Source organism: Leguminivora glycinivorella, chromosome 14 (genome assembly GCF_023078275.1).
Source record: "Leguminivora glycinivorella isolate SPB_JAAS2020 chromosome 14, LegGlyc_1.1, whole genome shotgun sequence".
NCBI lineage: Eukaryota > Metazoa > Arthropoda > Insecta > Lepidoptera > Tortricidae > Leguminivora > Leguminivora glycinivorella.
In genome coordinates this window covers 16,653,206-16,674,404 of record NC_062984.1, presented here as the reverse complement: position 1 = coordinate 16,674,404, position 21,199 = coordinate 16,653,206, and the positions used below count along the sequence as shown (strand labels likewise).

The following is a 21,199-nucleotide window of genomic DNA, read 5'->3' as shown; positions in this document are numbered from 1 at the left end:
TTTGGACGTGAGCTCGAAGAGGGGGGGATGAAAAAAGGTCCCATTTTTTGTTTTTTGCTCATATTTCAAAAACTATGCATCATACGAAGTTTTGGTTTACTACACCTTGAAAGCTTATAAAATTCTCTATAACTTTGATCTAGAAACTTTTTTCTATTCTCAACCATTATCTAGGTATGAGCTCCTAAAAACTGTTAATTTTTTAAAAATCGTTTTCCCCCCCCCACTTTTTGCTTCATACATTGCTCCATATCTTGAAAAATATTTATCTTAGACAAAAGTTTTCTTGAAAAATCTTGTAGATCCTTCAAATACCTTTCATAATATGTGTACATATGCTTCTGGGTCATATACCGTTGAATTATACGACTTTAAAACGAAATGAAACAACAAATGTATGTGATAAACGTATAAAATATGTATTTCATGAACATGATTGTATTATGATGCTGTATAAATGCATTCACACAACAGGTAACAATACAATTAGCTGTACATAAAGGCCTTCTCACACCCACATCTACCACTACTACAATCTGTAGTGCACCGGCAAAATATTAACTTCAGTATTTCTTCCGGAGCAGCTGGTACTTTGGTTTGCACAGGAATCAGTAAGTTGCTTTCGTTCCGTGCCCATCCCCATTCATCATCCTCCTTGCGTTATCCCGGCATTTGCCACGGCTCATGGGAGCCTGGGGTTCACTTTGACAACTAATCCCAAGATTTGGCGTAGGCACTAGTTTTACGAAAGCGACTGCCATCTGACTTTCCAACCCCTTAGGGTAACTAGGACTCATTGGAATTAGTCCGGTTTCCTCACGATGTTTTCCTTCACCGAAAAGCGACTGGCAAATATCAAATGACATTTCGCACATAAGTTCAGAAAAAAGTCATTGGTACGAGCCGGGTTCGAACCCGCAACCTCCGGATCGAAAGTGAACGACTCCCCCAGGATAGAGAAAGACACTGATGATAACGGCGGGGAGGATATTGTCTAAGATACAGTTTTCACATCTGATCCAGATGACATGGAAGAAACAGTTTGAATTTGTTTGATTTATTTGGGAGAACAAACACAGTAACACACAAGGTTATAATAGATAATTGCAGTGTTGACAGTAGTAAGGTGTGAGACCGACGGCATTTCAAACAAGCAAAGAAAACCGATTAGTATCATCCCGCCCAAAGAGGCAGCGAGTAAATTAAAACACGTGTAAGTTATATCCATACCTCCTAAGGATACTGAGGCAAGTGCAAACTCATGATTTTACAGAGGAGAGCCGTTCAAAGGTACAAAGTAACATAACTAACATATTTGTTCCCGTAATAACATAAAAATTCGGATTTATTTTAACGAAATCAATGAGGTTATTTCTGCATTCATGAGAATTTCAAATTTATAACAGTTTATGATCTAAGAGTACTTGATCCAGTATACGAGTATTTTAGCGCACTTGGTCCAGTATTCGTCAAGTAAAAACTTTTTTTTACGTTAAAATTTGATTTAAAGTAGAATAGTAGTAGAAAACTTTTAAGAGTTAGGATATAATTGTAACTTAAGCTGTTATTTGCAGTTTTTACCTTCGAAACTAAGTTAGTTAGTTGTATTAGTATTCCACACTTTTTTACCTCCCTCGCTAATATACCAATGACTTTTTTCTGAACTTATGTGCGAAATGTCATTTGATATTTGCCAGTCGCTTTTCGGTGAAGGAAAACATCGTGAGGAAACCGGACTAATTCCAATAAGTCCTAGTTACCCTTCGGGTTGGAAAGTAAGAAGGCAGTCGCTTTCGTAAAACTAGTGCCTACGCCAAATCTTGCAATTACTTGTCAAAGTGGACTCCAGGCTCCCATGAGCCGTGGCAAATGCCGGGATAACGCAAGGAGGATGATGAATGGGGATGGCACGGAACGAAAGCAACTTACTGATACCTGTGCAAACCAAAGTACCAGCTGCTCCGGAAGAAATACTGAAGTCAATATTTTGCCGGTGCACTACAGATTGTAGTAGTGGTAGATGTGGGTATGACAAGGCCTTTATGTACAGCTAATTGTATTGTTACCTGTTGTGTGAATGCATTTATACAGCATCATAATACAATCATGTTCATGAAATACATATTTTACACGTTTATCACATACATTTGTTGTTTCATTTCGTTTTAAAGTCGTATAATTATTCAACGGTACATGACCCTGAAGCATATGTACACATATTATGGAAGGTATTTGAATGATCTACAAGATTTTCAAAGAAAACTTTTGTCTAAGATAAATATTTTTCAAGATATGGAGCAATATATGAGTCCGTAAACCGACTTTACAGGGTTTACGGACGGTAGTTTAACGTGATAACGTCAAACATTACAGTAGTATAGACAGGGGCGGTCAGAGTATAGCAAAAGGGGCCCGATTCTGGGACTTTTTTCACGTTTTTTTATTTATTTATTTATTAAAAATACACAAAGTTAACAGTATTTCACCAAAGCACTTATGTGGTAATATAATTATGTACATGTTAAATTGACATAAATAAAAGCAAACACACTTAAAAGTTAAACTATGGTTATTACATTAATCACCTAAGGAGTGTAGAGTCTATGAACCTTAAGAGTTTTCTGTAAAACACACCAACACTATCAGCAAATATGTCAATATCGTCTGTCTCCAACATGATGCGGTTAAGAGCAGCTCGGGCTCGAGCGGTGCGCCGGCCGCCGCGAACAGGCGCCGCCGCCGCCGCGCCGGCACCGCGCCCGGCATGCCAACCACCACATTCGCTCTTGGCACTTGCAGCCCCATTCTCTCAAGCACGGATGCGTCATCTACTCTATGGTGAAACAGTTGGCGGTAATGCATAATATGCAGCAGTTTCCGTCTGGTTTCTAGAGTTTGAAGACCAACCATTCCTGTTACGAATAGAGATGGATACATATATGGGTAATATCCGTACAGTCGTTTGTAAATGTGCCTACAGAACTTCCTCTGCACTCTTTCTAGTGATTTGCCAATAACTTTTGGGAATACTGGTGTGAGTAGATAGATAAAAAACCTTTAACACAATTATCAGAAGTGAATACTTACAATATTTCCTCAAAGCTCTTCGCTCCATCCATTTACCGCAATGATGGCAATGTTTGCCAAAGCAGACCAGATTTGGCTATGAAAAAACATACGTATACATATTGTAATCCTTAAAAAATATATGTTTTACTATAATAGAAAGTAATATTGCAAATACTTAAAATTTTTGGCATTGTATGACCATTTCAATTTTCAAATAAAACCTTAGACCTATATATAGGGACCCGACATGTTGTTCTATGCCATAGATTTATATATATTAAGCTAGATTGAGTTGTTAAGCCAAAAACTTTTACTAGTCTGACAAGAACGCCTTTCTGCACCGGTGATAAAGTTCAATTTAGTATGGCAAAAAAGTGTGAGCTCAGTCCCTATTGTACCATGTTTAGCGGCCCAAATGTCATTGTCAGTGAGTTCCAAAGACAGGGGACAGCGGAATCACATTTTTTGCCATACTAAATTGAACCTTATTACTGAGACAAAAAGGTGACCGTTTTCGCTATTCTGAACTATCGAAAACGGTCCACATGAGAGGGCATTGTTTGGGCTGGTGTCCCTCTCGCACGTGTGGCCAGTGTTAATGAGCCATAATAGTAGTATTTTTATATATATATATTACCTGACTTTATAACTTCTTATATTATTTTAGTGTTACTTATATTCAAACTAGGGTTTCGATATATTTCAAAGAATTGGAAAATAATTACAATGTAATTACAATGTAATTATTTTGATGCCAATAAATCAAAGATTTGTATAATTAAAAACGACGTTCACTGAATAATGTTGACATTGTCAGTAAGTGCGAGAGGGACACCAGCCCAAACAATGACCTCTCATGTGGACACACTTTTTGACCTAACTACACAATCTAGTTTAATAATTCTAAATCTATGATGAGTTCAGACGGGATATGTTCTGTAAAAAGTCGTATAAATTAAAATAATTAATTTTGTAAAGCTGAGTTTGGACATGCAAGTTATTGCTGCAAGTTTTGAGACAGAAGTATATGCTAGAAAGAGATGCAGATATTTGCCACTCACTCTTACCTATAGTTGCGTCTCAAAACTTGCAGCAATAACTTGCTGGTCTAAACTCAGCTTAACGAGAACAACACACGGGCGCGCCATCTGTCCCAGCTGTGGTGCTTTACTTAGGCCACACGCTATACGGCTTCCCACAGACAGTCTTAATAATTCATAATCTTAAAAAAAACTTGTATGCAATCTGACAGTTCAAACTGACACTGACAAGACACTGACAGATTTGAACTGTCAGATTGCATACAAGTTTTTTTTAAGATTATGAATTTTTAAGACTGTCTGTGGGAAGCCTAACCATACCGAGCGCATCGATCAGCCGCTTAGTTCCAACGCGCGCCAATAGATGGCGCTAAAGCTATATTGCGAAACGGGACAATGACGTCATCTTAAAAAAAACTTGTATGCAATCTGACAGTTCAAACTGACACTGACAAGACACTGACAGATTTGAACTGTCAGATTGCATACAAGTTTTTTTTAAGATTATGAATTTTTAAGACTGTCTGTGGGAAGCCTAACCATACCGAGCGCATCGATCAGCCGCTTAGTTCCAACGCGCGCCAATAGATGGCGCTAAAGCTATATTGCGAAACGGGACAATGACGTCATCTTTTTCGTGCATGCTGCCCGTAGTAACGAGTTATTAGACGTTATCACGTCAAAAACAAAAAATGGGACCTTTTTTCATCCCCCCCTCTTCGAGCTCACGTCCAAAGTCCGAGGACTTTTAGTATGTATGTCTCCTGACTACCCATAACAACATCCCGTAGTGAAACTTTCTGCTTTCGGCCATTCCACCTAGACCCCCCTTTTGAGCATTCATTGACTGATCTAATGATGTTTATTTTAAAGCCGTTCAAATACCATCAAAGTAACCCCAAATTTTCCTAAAGCCACCCCGGTTGACGTAGCTCTCCCGCTCTTACAATCCCGTACTTGTTGGACCTTGGTCGGTTTGGTCGTCTGTAGACAGTGTAGACACTAATACACTCGCCAACTACAGTTGTGTATTCCATGTAGATACACCAAGGGCCCAATTCTCAAAAGCTTGTAACTTATTGTAATAATTTTCTAGAAATGTAAGTACTTATGCAAAATAAATAAAATATTTTTATTGCAGATAAAAGCTTTGACATAGATGATGAAGATCTAGTCTTAAAAAAAATATATATAGAGAAAAAACTACCCCATATCCAAGCGATTCTGATGACCTTGAGTTGGATGTAAGTGCTTATAGTGAGAGAAAGCTGTATAAAATATAATCTGCACTAATTTTTATAAATATGTGTGTTACTTAATCTGTGTGAATTTGTAATAGTGATATGTTTTTAAATGTTTTTAAGGACCAAGATGCAGTCCTTGAGAGAGCACAACCCATGCAATCCATTTATAGTGAACCGGAACCGGACGCGATGTGCCCTTGTTCATGCAAGCGTAATATAGTTGCAGTCGTTATAAGAAAAAAGTTAGAACAAGTTCCCGAAGAGAATTTACGGGCTTGTTTAGAAGATCTCGAAAATAAAATAGAAAAATATTATTAAATGTGTATCAAGATTATGTGTACTCTATCATAATCATAGCTTCAGTGTAAAAGTCAATCATATTTTGGTACATTCGATAGTGAAATATCGTTATAAAATAAGGGTTATTCCACTAGTCAGAGTTACCACTAAGTTGTTACCAGTGGTAACTACAATGTTATTTTCCCATAGGCAATTACTGGAAAGATTATATCATAAGATTCATAAGTTTTGTTTTATTTTATACACATGTAAAGCATGACCAGAAATATATGACTACGCGCCATGTAGCGGAATTTCATTAAAACTATTTTCTTCATAGTCATCATACTATACTGAACTGTCACTCCATACATCAGCAGAATAACAGCGCACTCCTGCCTGACAATAGTTATTTATATTTCTGGTCAGGCTTTAGTTTCTTAACCATACTTACCATATCCAACGCGATCAATGTTATTTTCACCAAATCTAATGGCAACAGCTGAGACTGTTTCCTCACCTTTAATTGATTGGCCTCAATGGCAACTGCGTAAGAGTCGTTAGAGGTGCACATTGAATTAGAGCACACAAATATTATTTCAGTAGTTGCCTAATATCAAGGACGATATATACCGGGACTGACAAAGCCCATACAAAAGTTTACCCCTGAAATGTCCCATACATTTCCGAGCGATTATTTCCGAAAAAATTTACAATATCAAAAAATGTTAGTAGTAAACCCCTATTCATTTTTTAATACCTATCCAACAATAGGTATATCACACGTCAGGGTTGAAATGAAAAAAAAATCTCTCCCCACTTTACGTGTAGGGGGGGCGGGCACCCTAATAATGTTCTCATGCAATGATTAGTTGGTTTCGATTTAGCTTAATATATTTTTTGTTCTTATTTATGGTGTCTGTATTTAGCTCTGCCGTGAAAAATATTTAAAGAAATAAGGAGGCCGTTTCATCATCGCCACCAGTACAAAACAAGGTCCCACGTAAGAAGAAAATAAACATCGACGACTTCGATACAGGCACAAGCTTCATGAATTTTAGGCTGTGTGGAAGTAGCAAGTCTTCAAACCTAGCTTATTAAATTGTCATTCTCTAAAACCATGCTTTAATTTTCTACAAATATTAACGCGAAACGAAACCCAGTACTCGCTGTCCCGATTATACATGACGTCGGCACATTATTGCCATATGAAAACGATTTGTAGCGACACTCTTCCAGGGTCAAATAAAAACTTGTCAGGCTTTAGTTACTAAAAAAATCCGGATTTAATCCGGAGTTCGGATTTTGCCCTAAAAATAATCCGGATTCTATATTATTGCAATCCCTAGGTATAACCCAATCCTTTCAGAAAATATTTACTTTATCACAAAATTATTTTAAACTTTCTTTTTGACATCGAAAAAGGCTTTAGTTTTTTACATACCGAATAACTTTATTTCGGTATCATGATTCCTTTTAAGATAATTACATTATGTATAAGGTAAGGAATAATATTTAGAATACCTAAAATATGACAAATTTGCATTCTATTCAAATCAGTACGAGTATACTTCACGGAGTCCAAAACTATACGCAAATCAGAAGTCCAAAACTAGAAAAATATAGATAGAGAGCGATTGCGGGCGCCGGTCGGCTCGAGCGCGAGTACTTGCGCCGCCGGCGTACGCGTCTGTGTGCGTGCGCCACGCGCACACACAACTTTACTATACAGGGCCTCTCTGTGGGTTCCGCCCCCGTCAACGCGACGGCGATAAAGACCTAAAAATCTGAATTCGTGCTTGCCTCCTGTATCGTCTTAATCCTTTAATGATTCCGTTAACGTGAAACTTTAAGTAGACAGGTTTTATGAAGACAATTGGCCGGTGAGCCCTACAATTTTAAAATTTGCCGCCCTTTATACATGGTGTATATTCTATGCTGTTTCTTCCTATCCTAATAGTTTCAATATCAAGCATACACTATCACTGCACGTTCGCTGTTTATACGCCGAAAGTTGCAACTCAAGTAAATGAAGTAAACAAAACAAACAACCTACCTTCACCTTCATTGCCGGCCGCGGCCGGCCGGCTAACCGAAACAGAAATATAAATGAACTTCGTGTGAAAAAGAGACAGCGAAAGGCGGCTCGTGCGTCGGCGAAAACGCTCGGCTCCGGCGCTCGCTACAGTCGCTATACCTACTCCCGCGCGGCTCGGAACGAAATAATATTGGTTTTAGGAACGCTAAAATTCTGTTCGTTCATTTAAACGTTACTGTAAGGAACTGTTCTTTGAGGGAACGAAATAAGAACCGAAACCGAAATTATTTTGTTCCCACTGAACAAAATTTATAATGAACCGTTCGTTTAGGGAACGATATAAGAACCGTAACCGGAATTATTTTGTTCCCATTGAACAAAATTTATAGGTAACGGTTTAAGGACGATATCAAATGGTATTTGGGAACGGGTTCCGATCCCTGATGTAAATTTCATCAACCAAAAAACTGTTGATCTTAAACTGATATCGTATCGCTGTATTATCTTAGAAGCTTTGTGCGAATGGTGCCGTAGCTGAATAATACATGAACATTGTAATGCACCACGAGACTCATTCAAGCGTTCCAAGTTTCGTTCCTTTTGGAAGTATAACGCGTATCCACAGCGTTTATATAACCGCCAATAGAAAAATATCGACTAGACCTGAGCCAGAATAGGCCGGTGGACTGTTTTTTCATAAGGTTATAGGGAATCTTGATTACTTCGAAGTAGAGGGAACGTCTTTTAAAACGGTAGCAGCACGAATCTGGTTCCTCACTGAGTCAATTACAAAATAGTAGAGCTAAATATAAGAAGAACGACTTTCAATTTTACATTGTTTTCTGAACAAATTGTTCTTGTAAGTCTAATTTTTAAACGAAAATAAAAGTGAGTTCGTGATGCACGTAGTGTCGTAAAATGTTTGTAGATATGACACATTTGGCCATGATGAAATCGCAAAAAGGACATTATGTATGCACACGGCAGTTTTTCATCTCATACATAAATACAGCATTCGGAGATTCGGTACCTAATCTTATACAAAAATACAACATTCGGATTCTTGAGATAGTTGTGACCTGGCCCCGTATCCGAATCCGAATGGCATTTCTATGACGCGAAATGTAAAAGAAACGCCGTGATAGGTAGTCTGGTCTGGCTCTGTCGCGCCAATACGCAAGAGCGATAGAGATAGATATCTACGAGCGTTTCGTTTCGTGAGCGTTTGTGCCATTCGGCTACGTACATACCCTGGTGATTTTTGCTGATTTTGGCTCTTCCCCGAAGTTTGACTGTATATATTTTTTTATACTACGTTGGTAGCAAACAAGCATACGATCCGCCTGATGGAAAGCGGTCACAGTCACCTATGGACGTCTGCAACTCAAGGAGTGGACTCAGCATTGTCAAATTGTCAATGTATTAGCTTCTCTCAAGCTTTACCTGTTTTGTAGCCTTCTAGGACGCTTCCATTTGTAACTTCTACGCCTCAGATTGTCTTTTGAGATTATATCTGGTGACTTATACTGATGCTGCCTCGTCTCCGAAGTTTGCCTACCTGTAGACACTAACGCATTGTCAATGTATTAGCTTCTCTCAAGCTTTACCTGTTTTGTAGCCTTCTAGGACGCTTCCATTTGTAACTTCCACGCCTCAGATTGTCTTTTGTCCTACTCACCCATCTTCTCGGCCTCGTGCGCGTCGACGAAGTTGCCGGTGAGCACGATCTCCATGGCTTTAGACTTGCCGACGTAGCGCGGCAGGCGCTGCGTGCCGCCCGCGCCGGGGATGGTGCCGATGTTGATCTCGGGCTGCCCGAACTTGGCCTTCTCGCCCGCGTAGATGATGTCGCACAACATGGCTAGTTCGCAGCCGCCGCCGAGCTGGAAGTCAAGGTTAGGTTTTTAAGAGGAGGTTGGTTTTGTTTCTGCTGAATGCAGGATCTAAACGTAGACCTGGCGATCTAGCACAAATTTGAAGTTGAGATTGATGTATGGACTCGCGCGCGTAAACCGCCTGTGGTCTTTAGTATGGAAGCTTCTTAGTCCAATGTTATGATATAATTAGTTAAATGTATGTTGTCTTTAAATCTGGAATACCATCCTTCCACATTGTCAGAGTTCCTCGGTGATTGTGGGCTCTTTAAAGTTTTCTGAATCTACATTGATAAAGTTGGCCCTTAGTAAAGTTTGGTAAAGTATAATTGCCGCCTGCGGTATTTCCGGATCGTGATCGCTTACGTTCAGGCAACCTGTCTGCTCGTTTGCCTCCTATTTCATAAAAAAAATCTTACAGCGAACCCGTTGACGGCAGCGATGATGGGCTTGCCGCAGTTGGACACGTCCTCCCACTCGCGCAGGAACCCTCCTTTCGTGTTGTCTGAGTAGGTGTTGTTCTGCATCTCCTTGATGTCGGCGCCGGCGGCGAACGCCTTTTCGTTACCTGGAATATAATATTATATTTATTGGCAATAAGCATTAAATAGTTTACAACAGAACATCAGCAACGCAGGCCTCGTCAAGAGGGTACAACCATAAATCAGCAACAGGCGTCGTCCTCGGATGAATTGAAAAGGCATTATCAGCAGCAAGTAGTAGTACTTAGTAGTACATGATTGGCGCGACAATTTCTCGTCGCGACTTAGACTACCCGTCTTATATCATGAATACTTACAATTAGAAATAGGACTGTCGATTTATGTCGCGGCGAGATACTGTCACGCTAATCATGTGCTAGCCCTGCAGTGATCTGCGCTTTGGAGTGGACATTATGAGAGTGCTTACAGTCATCAAAATATTTCAAGTAGGTAGTACGGCTCATTTTCCATTTTTAACAACCGGTTTGGCTTAGTGGGTAGGTTTGTGATCCTGTCTATGACACCCGGTAGCCCTAGGTAGGACATTTATTTTTGTGATGATCACAGATATTTGTTCTTTTAAGTAACCAAGGTATAACGAATCGGTACATAATACAATTATATCAGGTGTTAATTTATTTTTGTACTATTTTTCTATGACTTATAGAGTGCCGACTAATCGACCTGTTTTGCCGACTAGTCGCCGACTACAAATGTGGCCGGATAGTCGGCTTTCCCGACTAGGGGGGCGTCCATTAATCGCGTCATACGTTTTTGGCTTATTTTAGACCCCCCCCCATGGTGATCTTTGGTGATATTTTCAGGACCCCCTCCCCCCCTGGCCAATATGACGTGTAATTTTTTGGCAACTTAAGTAAACTTTTTTCCAACCAACGAATCAACCAAATCTTGGCGCGAAATTCAAATTTTCTATGAGAATTAAACCTTTGCCCCCTCATTTTTAAGGTTCTGTACCTCAAAAAGGAAACCACTGAACCGAAACAACTGAACCGATTAACTTGTTTCCTGGCACACATATGTGAACTTGTGACCCAAAGACGGGCATGCAATTTAAATAAAATAAAAAAAACAACTATAGGGGCCACTTTTGGGGGGTAAAAGTGAAAATTAGGAATCAAAGTTTTTTGAAATAGTTTTTTAGCGTGTTACATATCAAATAAAAGGGCGTTAATTGGGCCCCAATTTTTTGTTTTGGAATTTTTTATGTGCTTTCCACTCAGAATCGCGAGCTCGTTCAATCCTAATAGCAGTAAAAAAGTGTCCCAAGGTTTTTTCTCTATTCCGTTACCATTTTTTCATACATTTTGTATGGCGGTAACGGAATGGAAGGTCCAAAAAAAATATGGAAATCTTGGGATATTTTTTTTCCCATCACGATCAAAAGACCTCGCGATTCTGAATATGAATCGCGTAAAAAATACCCATGTTACAAAAAAAGTGGGGTGGACAACTTTGAAAAAAATGGCCCTTATACGTATTTCAAAAATATAATATATGTTTTTAATAATTTTCAGTCAAGTAATTTTCAAGTAATTTAAGAAAACAGGCAAAAATGACCATTCCCTTATCTCCGAAACTAATTAGTATAAAATTAAAAAAAAATACCCGAGATGGCCTTTAATGTGTAGATTACAAGAAAACCTATAAGAAATATATATATAGTCAAGCCTAAATTGGACTTAAAAGAAAAAAAAACTCAAATTACGAATTTCACTCACTGGGGCTGCAAGGAGTTACCAAATCTTTTGAAAGTGTCGAGTGCGTTTGAATATTACATGTATGTACATTCATTTTTGTTTCGTCTTTTTAGGGTTCTGTAGTCAACTAGGAACCCTTATAGTTTCGCCATGTCTGTCTGTCTGTCCGTCCGTCCGTCCGTCCGTCCGCGGGTAATCTCAGTGACCGTTAGCACTAGAAAGCTGAAATTTGGTACCAATATGTATATCAATCACGCCAACAAAGTGGTAAAATAAAAAGTGGAAAAAAATGTTTAGTTTGGGTTTTTTTTCACTTGATGGTCTCATCGGAAGATCAGCGCTGGAAGCCACCAGCAACACGCTGAGATGGGGCCATTTCGTGGCACTTCATTCCTTTCTGTTTGTGTTGTAATGTGTAATTAATCTTGACTGTGTTCACGAATAAATTATATTCTATTATATTCTGTTCTCTTTGCACTGCACAACGTAAGTTCTGACTGTAAAAGTTGATATAAAAATAGCTCAGAAATATGTTTTTTTCTTTACGTTAGTGTAACAAAAAAAATACACGTGATATGTTCCTAACCCCCCACCCCCATGGTGATATTTGGTGATTTTTTCATGACCCCCTCCCCCCCCTATGCAGTATGACGCGATTAATGGACGCCCCCTAGTCGGTACATCCCTAATTATAACTGTTATAAATGGCTTCAGGGAACGCAGCTTGTACAGCGCGTTCAATGCATTGGAGCGGTGTAGCTGGATGAGACTTCACACTTCCACATAAATGTCATTACCGGTGAGGACGATGGCCGCGATAGAGTCATCAGCGTCGAAGGCGCGCACAGCCTGCCCCAGCTCTTGGAAAAGAGGCTTGCACAGCGCGTTCAGCGCCTTGGGGCGGTGTAGCTGGATCAGACCTACATTCTTCTTGGTGCCCACCACTTCAGTCTTGATGTTTTCGTATGCTGGAGCTGTGAAGCAATATGTTGTGTTAAATAAAATGAAATTTAGTTTTTAAAAATCTGGTGAAATTCCTGCAATGTTTTAAATATATATCTGTCGCAGTAAGATAGATAAAGCCGTTATATAGTTATAACCCTAGGAATATAATTATACGTCGTAACATAGTTAAACGAAAGCGATTAATTGCTATCTTACTAGGAATATAACTATAATACGTTACTAGTTTAGTTATATAGTTATATGACTGGATTCAGTTTAGTGAAATGATTGTAGGCAGGAGTGCAGCGGTGCGGCGGAGGTATAGTTATAACCCTAGGGATATAAGGGAGCGATTCAGAACCATCTTACTAGGAATATAATTATAATACGGTATTTAAAATTGCAAACGGGACTTAATCGCGTATTACTATGTATTAAGTCCCGTTTGCAATTTTAAATATGTGTAAAAATCGTGAAAGTTTAAATCAGTGTTTTATAATACGTATAGCGGGACGATTTGGAATAACAACACCGTCACTGACGTTAGAACAAAGTTTATTTTGTATCGATCCGAACATAGTACACGAGGTTTGGTTACTAAACAAACGAATCCAAGCTATATTAGTTAAAACGTAACAGTGGCCGCACTACACTGCTACAATTATACTACTGAACTTAATCCAGTTATATAACTATATTACTTAACTAGAGACGTATTATAATTATATCCCTAGACTAAGTTTAATCCAGTGATATAATTATATAACTAAACTAGTAACGTATTATAATTATATTCCTAGTAAGATGGTAAGGAATCGCTTTCGTTTAGCTATGTTACGGCATATAATTATATCCCTAGGGTTATAACTATACCTCCGCCGCACCGCCGCACTCCTGCCTACAATCATTTCACTAAACTGAATCCAGTCATATAACTATATGACTAAACTAGTTTAGTATTATAGTTATATTCCTAGTAAGATAGAAATTAATCGCTTTCGTTTAACTATGTTACGACGTATAAATATATTCCTAGGGTTATAACTATATAACGGCTTTATCTATCTTACTGCGACATATCCATAGGACTTTAATATTATAAATGGGAAAGTGTGTGTGTCTGTTTGATCGTCCGTCTTTCAAAACGGAGCGACGAATTGTCGTGATTTTTCAAATGGAGATATTTGAAGAGATGGAGAGTGACATAGGCTACTTTTTGTCTCTTTCTAAAAGCTAGTTGTTTATATTATAACAGATTGTGGCTTTATTGAATAAAGGGGAAAAATTGTACAATGATTTCTTGTTTACCTAAACTGCTTGATTCGAGACATATATAAAAAATAATTATAAGAAAATAAATTATATCAATGTAAAATTTTAAAGAAACAATTGGGCTACATTACTCACCCACATTTGGTTACATAAACCCCAAGGTAAACATGTATAGCGAAATAAAAGTTATGTGGCACAAGCAGATAAGATAAACATTAATACAATACTAGAAATGATCAAAGTCAAGGTCTTTTGTTGCCAAGCCAATTTGAATGTTATTCCTTTAAAACAAGTCTCATAATTTAGAAAAAGGAAATTCCTACATATTAATTCCTATTACAATTTTTTTATGACATCTCAGTACTCTGTTTTATTGAGTATGTATGGTAATGTATATCCTAACTACTAATAAAATTTTACAGTTGTCAATATAATTTTTTTAGTAACCAAAAAACTGAATACATTGACTGTCTCCAATATTCCTTCTCATGAATTAACTAAACGAACATGGAATGCATGTGACAGGTCCAAATTCCAATTTGGTTAAGTGTATCAATAACAATCTAATCTATCACCCGACAACATAATATAAGCAGTGATCTGCACTATGGATGATTCTATAATGGAAACTCATAATTTCAATTATTTTCAGGACTATAAGGACTCTTTAATACCCACATCCCACATGTCAAGTTTTGTACAAGTTTTGCTATCATAGTCTGATCACTGCATATAAGCCTATGTTCCTATTGGTATCTGAAGACCATGGCAGATGCAGGGAGGTACCGATTTGGACACCTGTATTAGTGCTAAACTGTACCTCACAGTAACAAAAATGAATGCACATCACATACTTTGTGAAAATATTTTGTGATCGGCGATAAAGAGGGATATACAACTTACAAAGTCAATTAAATTATATATGAAATTAGAGTTATATATAAAAGTAGAGTTAAAACTGCGCGAGTATAAGAGAAGATAAAATTGCCAAAGATACTTTTACAAGTTATAAAAAATATGGCTTCGGTTCCTTCTTGTAATCACTGAATCCTGGCCAGGTAAAACAAAAAGAACTGCAGAACGTGTGTACCTTAGCCATACTTAATGCCGACGCATAGTACATTACATTAAATCCATATGTGACGAAATTTTCATGTATTATTCCTTACAGATAGTCGGTGGCTGCTACAAGTCGGAGAAGTGATCCTAATTTAAATTCATATAATTACCTGCACTGTAAAACTTCACCAAACCGGTATTCGATGCTGCTACAAAGCGGCCTCCGTTGAGAACATTCTTGCCGAGCAACACGCGAGTTACAGTACCAACGGAAGCCATTTTTATATAATACTTTACTATAACCTAGTCTTGCCGGCTTCTATAAATGAAATGAACCGATAAACGAAGCAATAAGAAACTTCGTTGAACTTTGGCACAGTGATAAAATGATAAGAAACAAAAAGTAAGGAATGTGTCAAAGTGAAAGAGAAAGGACAAGAAAAAAGAGAAGGAATTAATATTAACCTACTACTTTGTAAAATACCTTATCAGCTCTGATTTGATATGATAATTGCGCTTTATAAAATATGGTCGGATTATTCCATCCCGCACGTTCCATTATACGAACATATTACATTCGATGATAAAGACAACCTAAATTACATATTGCAATCTGTAGTTATTTACAACTCAGTTATGTATAATAATATTACTATTCAAATTTTATACGACACAGAAACGGTTCATATGAAAAACATAGGTAACTTCTAAATATATATAAAAAATATATATTTGACTGACAGTCTTACAAGGTATTAAACGGAACGTCAGTGTCAGTGTCACCGATGTAAACAAAAGACAAAACGAAGTGTGTGTTATTTATATTTTAATTATTTTATAAAATACAATTGAAAGCAGTAAAACTGGTAGAAGAAAAGATGCCAAATAAGTTAAAATATTTCATTTTAACTGGCGACCCGGGTTAGGTAGATTGATAACCTCATTATTCTCTAGTAACCTCAGCCTTTAAATTTCTAATTAGATTTTCTTACAGGAGTTGGAAAGACAACCCTTACGAAAAAGTTATGTGAAGCTATTCAAAAGCTGGGTACGCAAGCTTCGGGTTTTTACACGGAAGAGGTTAGAAAGGATAGAGTACGGCTGGGATTTGATGTAGTGACGTTGGAGGGAGAACGGGGCCGGCTGGCGAGAGACCAGAGCCTGCTGACAGAGCCAGTGAAGTACAATGTTGGGAAATATGGAGTGCTGGTGCCCGAGTTTGAAAGTATCGCTTTGTACAGCATGAGGAAGGTAAGTAGCATGTGGTAGCCTGGTAGCATATTAACTTCAACAAAGTCTAGTCTGTAAAAAACAGTTTGATATTTTATAGCTTCCAAATATATTTGTTTGCAGTTTTGTGTTCAGAATATTTTTAACTATTTTTGTGTGGACATAGAGCCTGTTTTATTGGCGAATTTCAGTTAAAGCAAAAAATAAAAAAAAGTTACTGGCTAGAATTCTATTTTTAGATTTTTTATATTATTTAAATACAACCTTCAACAGCTTCAATTCCATTGATGTGAAGATTAGTGACTCTAAAAATAAAACAGAAAATAATATAAATATTTTTTTGGTAACTTTGTATTTTTTAAGGTACTTATTTGAAATTTTTGTAATGATGTTTTCTTTACAATATGATGCAATTTAAAGTAATAAAATTCCTATATAGAAAAAAAAATGAATTTCAAAACCTCTTTTTAAAGTAAAAATTAAACTGACCTTCCTTTTTCAGCCATTGGTTTTTACACAACTGCCCAAAAAAAAATACTTGTTTGTTCCTTGACTTCTAAACACAAACTAACTACCTACATCAATATCAGAGCTTTTATGTTAGTAGTAATCACTTTATTGTAAAAAAAAAGAAACAAAACAGAAAAAAAAACCATTTGTACACAGGCAAACTTCTTTATGTCATGATCAATCTTGACAGTATAATGAAAAGAACAGTGTTTAAAATGATTAGCATAATCTCATGCATACCAACATATGTAATTTTTTGGTGTATGAAGACTTAGGCTAAACCGATAGTACAAGAGAATTAACTATTCATAAGTGCTTTTACTAAGCCTACATGAATAAAGTACACAACACAATTATTTACTCCACAGCTGCCAGTAGGCCTAGCACATGATTGCCGCGAGAGTATGTCGCCGCGAGATAGATGTCACGTCTTCTTCTAACTGTATTAATGGCATAAGGACGGGTAGTCTATCTCGCGGCGACATACTATCGAGGCAATCATGTGCTAACCCTGCAGATGTACCTATGCCACATGTTATGATTTTTTTTAATTATTTATCTTGTTATAAAAAAAATAAAAACAAAAACCAATTAGGTATAACTAGGTCATTCTGTTAATTATATTCATATTAATATTTATTCATTTGTGAAGTCAATACAATATGGTGTTTGAAAACTGCGCATTACAAATTATTTATACATTTTATATTTATTAATTAATTATCTTGTCAAAACTCAACTCAATCATAAAAAGGATAATTCGAAACAAGAAACAAATACGAGAAGGTCAAATATTACAAAAAAATACATTTGAATTATAAAATGTAGACAGTAAACAATTTAAAAATAACATTATTACCTAAGTATACATAAATATTTTTAGGTATTATTATTTTTTGTAAATTGTTTACAACATCGTTTTTTCACGTAAAGTATACAGCTTGTTACATTCGCCCCTGAAAACTTCAGAAGCTCCATAGGTATAGGTCATACTAAATGTGTAATTTATTATGGAACTAACACAAAAAACGCGAAAAAAAATAGTCCCCCATACAAAACGTCAAGATCAAACAACCAAAATGTATGAAACAGCCTTTATTTTCGCGATTTTGGGGCTTTGGGGTAGGTCCTCTTAGTATAGGTGCAATGGGTGTCTCAGGTTTTCAGTGGCTGGTGGCAAGGTGGCGTACCACATTGTATAAGGTCAGCTTTTTCTTAAAAAAACTAACAATAGTCTTTTTTTCAGCTACCCCCTCCATCACTTCTAGTAATAGACGAGATAGGTAAAATGGAGTTCTTCAGCGCGCCCTTCAAGTCCAAGGTGAAAGAGGTTTTCGGCCCGGGCTCCGACTGCTTTGTTCTGGCCACTATACCTATTAGGAAGGGCGATCCGCTCATCGAGTCTATAAGGAGCAACAAGGACGGAAAAGTTTGGGTGGTAAGTTGTCGATTTGTGAAAACATTCGTATGTTAAGTATGCGCTGTGTTCATATCTTAACTCATTCGCTGACACTACGTTGACAGCCGAACCACTGCCGCAGAAAGCACGTACCCGTGTATATGTATTCAGTGACAGTTCGTCGACAGGCGGAGCATTATCAGCGAAAGGGTTAATATGTACTTATAGGTATACTGCACCTACTGAGCAAATTTTACTTCCGAATCAACCTCATACTTGCAAAAAAAAAAAACTATAAAATACAGTACATTACGATATGAGGGATAAAAATAAGAAATTCGAATTACCTCTACGCACGTGTATCGTACGAAGTTTTTCAGTAAGGTACCAGTGCGATTCTTCCTCTTTTCCGCACTTGTATTGCAATGTAGGTACTAATACATATACCACACACGCGCTGATAGCATTACAACACAACTTATTCCTTTATTCCTAACAGTTTAAGGTATAAATTATATTGAATTTTCGACAAATATAACTTGTCTTCAAATGATCCAAAACATACTAATAAATAGTACATTACATCAGAGGCCGGGAAAATGAGGATTTCCGGCCAAGTGGGTATACACGGTGTTTCCGGTATCACTCAAAACCTCAGACACCCCAACTGATTTTTATTTTTTTAAACTCATCTAGAGTATTCATCTTTTAATCTGATCGTTACTTTTTTTTTAATTGAATTTTTAATTTTCTGTACAGCTCTACTTGACTTTTAGCTCTACACTCAATAAAATAATTGCTAACTACCATCATAAACCATAAGACTATTTATTTGTGTACGTTACTGCAACGACATAAGGTTTACCAATAGACAGCTAAGATGTCACTGTAAAACACTTTAAAGCTTTGTCACAGTAAACTTCAAATTGGACAGGTAATCGCAGTAAGCACAAATAAACTCAATATTCAAAATGACAAGGTTGTAATTAGGTACGAGTTCAATTTGTTATGACTTATGATAAACATTAAGATTTAACTGACAAACAACGTCAAACTAGTAGCGGAAAAAATAATCGTCCAAGTAACCGGCCAGTATTAATACCCCTAAATACTGAAAAAAGGTAAACAACCTCTAGCAATGCGATATACACAATGTTGTATTACGAGTACAATAGAATGGGCACGTAAAAAATAACTAATAATACTAATTTAAATAAAAATATTACCCCCATCAAGATATAGCTCAATCGATTCTACTCTCGATTCTGAACAAACTGTTTTCAGGTTTTTAGTGTTAAGTGAAACACGGTGTATACGGCCGAGCGAGCGTGCGAGCGAGGCCGGATAGGGATACGAGGCCGGGAATCCGTTTTCACGCCGAGGCATGTATAGTGCTTTTCTCAAACATACAATGAAATAAAAAAAAATGCTCTAAAGGACAATATTTTATAAAAAAAAGTTACTTTGCAGGCCTAGGCCTGAAAAATAATATGAAATCCCTTTACAGTCCTCTCGAGTTGTTGCGCCCACAAAGTGATACTTCCCAGCCCATTTTAAGGAACGTAAAGACAATATTTCATTGCATGTTTGAGAAAAATACATTTGCAGGCAAGGGCTTTATTATACAGGGTGTAATTTTAAAAACGCGCAATGCTAACATCGCGTTCAGCTGTAGAGTTGTAGTCTGTAGTAGAGTCACAGTATAATAAAGAGTACTATCGTACAGTATGGCCACTCTCGCTCCCCGTTGAATGTGCTGCCCGCCCCCTCTCGGTTACCTCGCAGTTACCGCCTGTCAAAAACGCGAACAGTCGACCTGTCAAGCTAGGAACATACTACGCGGACGTCCGTCGTAAATCGACCGCGGAAGGGAATCTGGACAATGAAATTACACATAACCGTGCAAACTATCGGTCAACGGACGTGGACGTGGCCTTGAGCGCATGGACGTCCGATCGAAATCTGGCTCACTGGATGTTTTGTTCCGTGCACACTGATCGGTCGCGGTCGCGGTCGATTTACGACGGACGTCCGCATAGTATGTTCCTAGCTTTATATTTCACTCTTACAAGCATGATACGCGTTCACCTACACGAGCTTAGACTGTGTGCTAGGAACGGGCCTCATTCATATATTTGATCGCCAGGATCCGAGTTGTGGTAGAGAGACTGGAATTAACCCCATCCTTTTAAGTCCCCGAGTACAAATTCCAATAATTATTTTCAACTTTTAACGAGTAACAAAGGGTTCCTAATTCAAAAACAAAACAAATGCTTCTGAGACAGGAGGCTATATGTAGCCTGAAAAAAAAATATTCTCCCTTGTTTGTTGTAGTTAGCGAACAATGAGGAGGCACACTGACATTTTATCCCGCCAGGGGGGCGATTTTTGAATCTCGCATACGGGATTTTGTCACTAAAATACCGGTTGAAAACGGTGACTTGCTTATTATTTTCAGTGACAATTTTCTGAATTCGAACGCGTGAGACTCAAAAATCGGCCCCTTGGCCGCGCCTGTGCAAGTGCCTAGGCATGCCACTATCATTCATACAATACAATAATTTATTAATAACACCAGTGTTACATGTCAACATCTTATAGTAGTACATTGTGTAACCATACTTACGTAATTGTAGGTAAATCATTAAATTAGATTAATACATTTCACACAACACACATACGTGAAAGTGAAGATGATATGTTTTTCTTTCTCTCACACATATGTGTGATCATCTTCTCGCTCTCACGTATGAAATTCTTTATCTGTGCAATGGACTAATAGGGTGGGTCTTCATTAAACAAGTTATTTCTTATTGCAGGTGACAAGAGAAAACCGGAACCACATTCACGATGAAATATTGAAGGATATTAAATTATCACTAGACATTGCATAGGTAATTATGTAATTGAAAGTTATGGAGGCCGTGTTTCACAGTGCGATAAAGTGCGTCTATTAACTTCACAAGGTGTTACGAGTAAAAACTATTTAAGTATAGGCCGATATGCGTGACTGATAGATTAATACAAATTGTAATTGTTA

General features: G+C 37.5%; 2 protein-coding genes across 3 annotated transcripts in view; one reads left to right on the top strand and one right to left on the bottom strand.

The window, feature by feature from the left end:
* The window catches only part of LOC125233232 (probable enoyl-CoA hydratase, mitochondrial), a 27,928-nt gene extending 11,157 nt beyond the window's left edge, over positions 1 to 16,771 (bottom strand). Inside the window, exons 1-5 of one of the 2 annotated variants that reach the window (XM_048139149.1) lie at positions 16,740 to 16,771; positions 16,515 to 16,555; positions 12,542 to 12,718; positions 9,964 to 10,112; positions 9,349 to 9,553 (exon numbers count right to left, since the gene is read on the bottom strand). In XM_048139149.1, coding sequence (XP_047995106.1) covers positions 9,349 to 9,553; positions 9,964 to 10,112; positions 12,542 to 12,718; positions 16,515 to 16,555; positions 16,740 to 16,756 — 589 coding nt within the window. In that variant the 5' untranslated portion in view covers positions 16,757 to 16,771. Of the gene's footprint in view, positions 1 to 9,348; positions 9,554 to 9,963; positions 10,113 to 12,541; positions 12,719 to 15,190; positions 15,396 to 16,514; positions 16,556 to 16,739 lie in introns of those variants that run through there. The other variant, XM_048139148.1, reaches the window with a different exon arrangement.
* LOC125233234 (cancer-related nucleoside-triphosphatase homolog) lies at positions 15,818 to 21,199 on the top strand. Its single transcript, XM_048139152.1, has 4 exons — positions 15,818 to 15,941; positions 16,015 to 16,271; positions 18,007 to 18,198; positions 20,979 to 21,199. The coding sequence occupies exons 1-4, from the start codon at positions 15,899 to 15,901 to the stop codon at positions 21,051 to 21,053; spliced, it is 567 nt and encodes a 188-aa protein (XP_047995109.1). The 5' UTR covers positions 15,818 to 15,898; the 3' UTR covers positions 21,054 to 21,199.

What these genes read in the sequence shown, in the direction of transcription:
- LOC125233234 (XM_048139152.1), top strand. Translation starts at nt 15,899, where the DNA reads ATGCCAAATAAGTTAAAATATTTCATTTTAACTGGCGACCCGG. An exon ending in CATTTTAACTGGCGACCCGG is followed by an intron (nt 15,942 to 16,014) that starts GTTAGGTAGATT and finishes ATTTTCTTACAG; the next exon opens with GAGTTGGAAAGACAACCCTT. An exon ending in CTTTGTACAGCATGAGGAAG is followed by an intron (nt 16,272 to 18,006) that starts GTAAGTAGCATG and finishes TCTTTTTTTCAG; the next exon opens with CTACCCCCTCCATCACTTCT.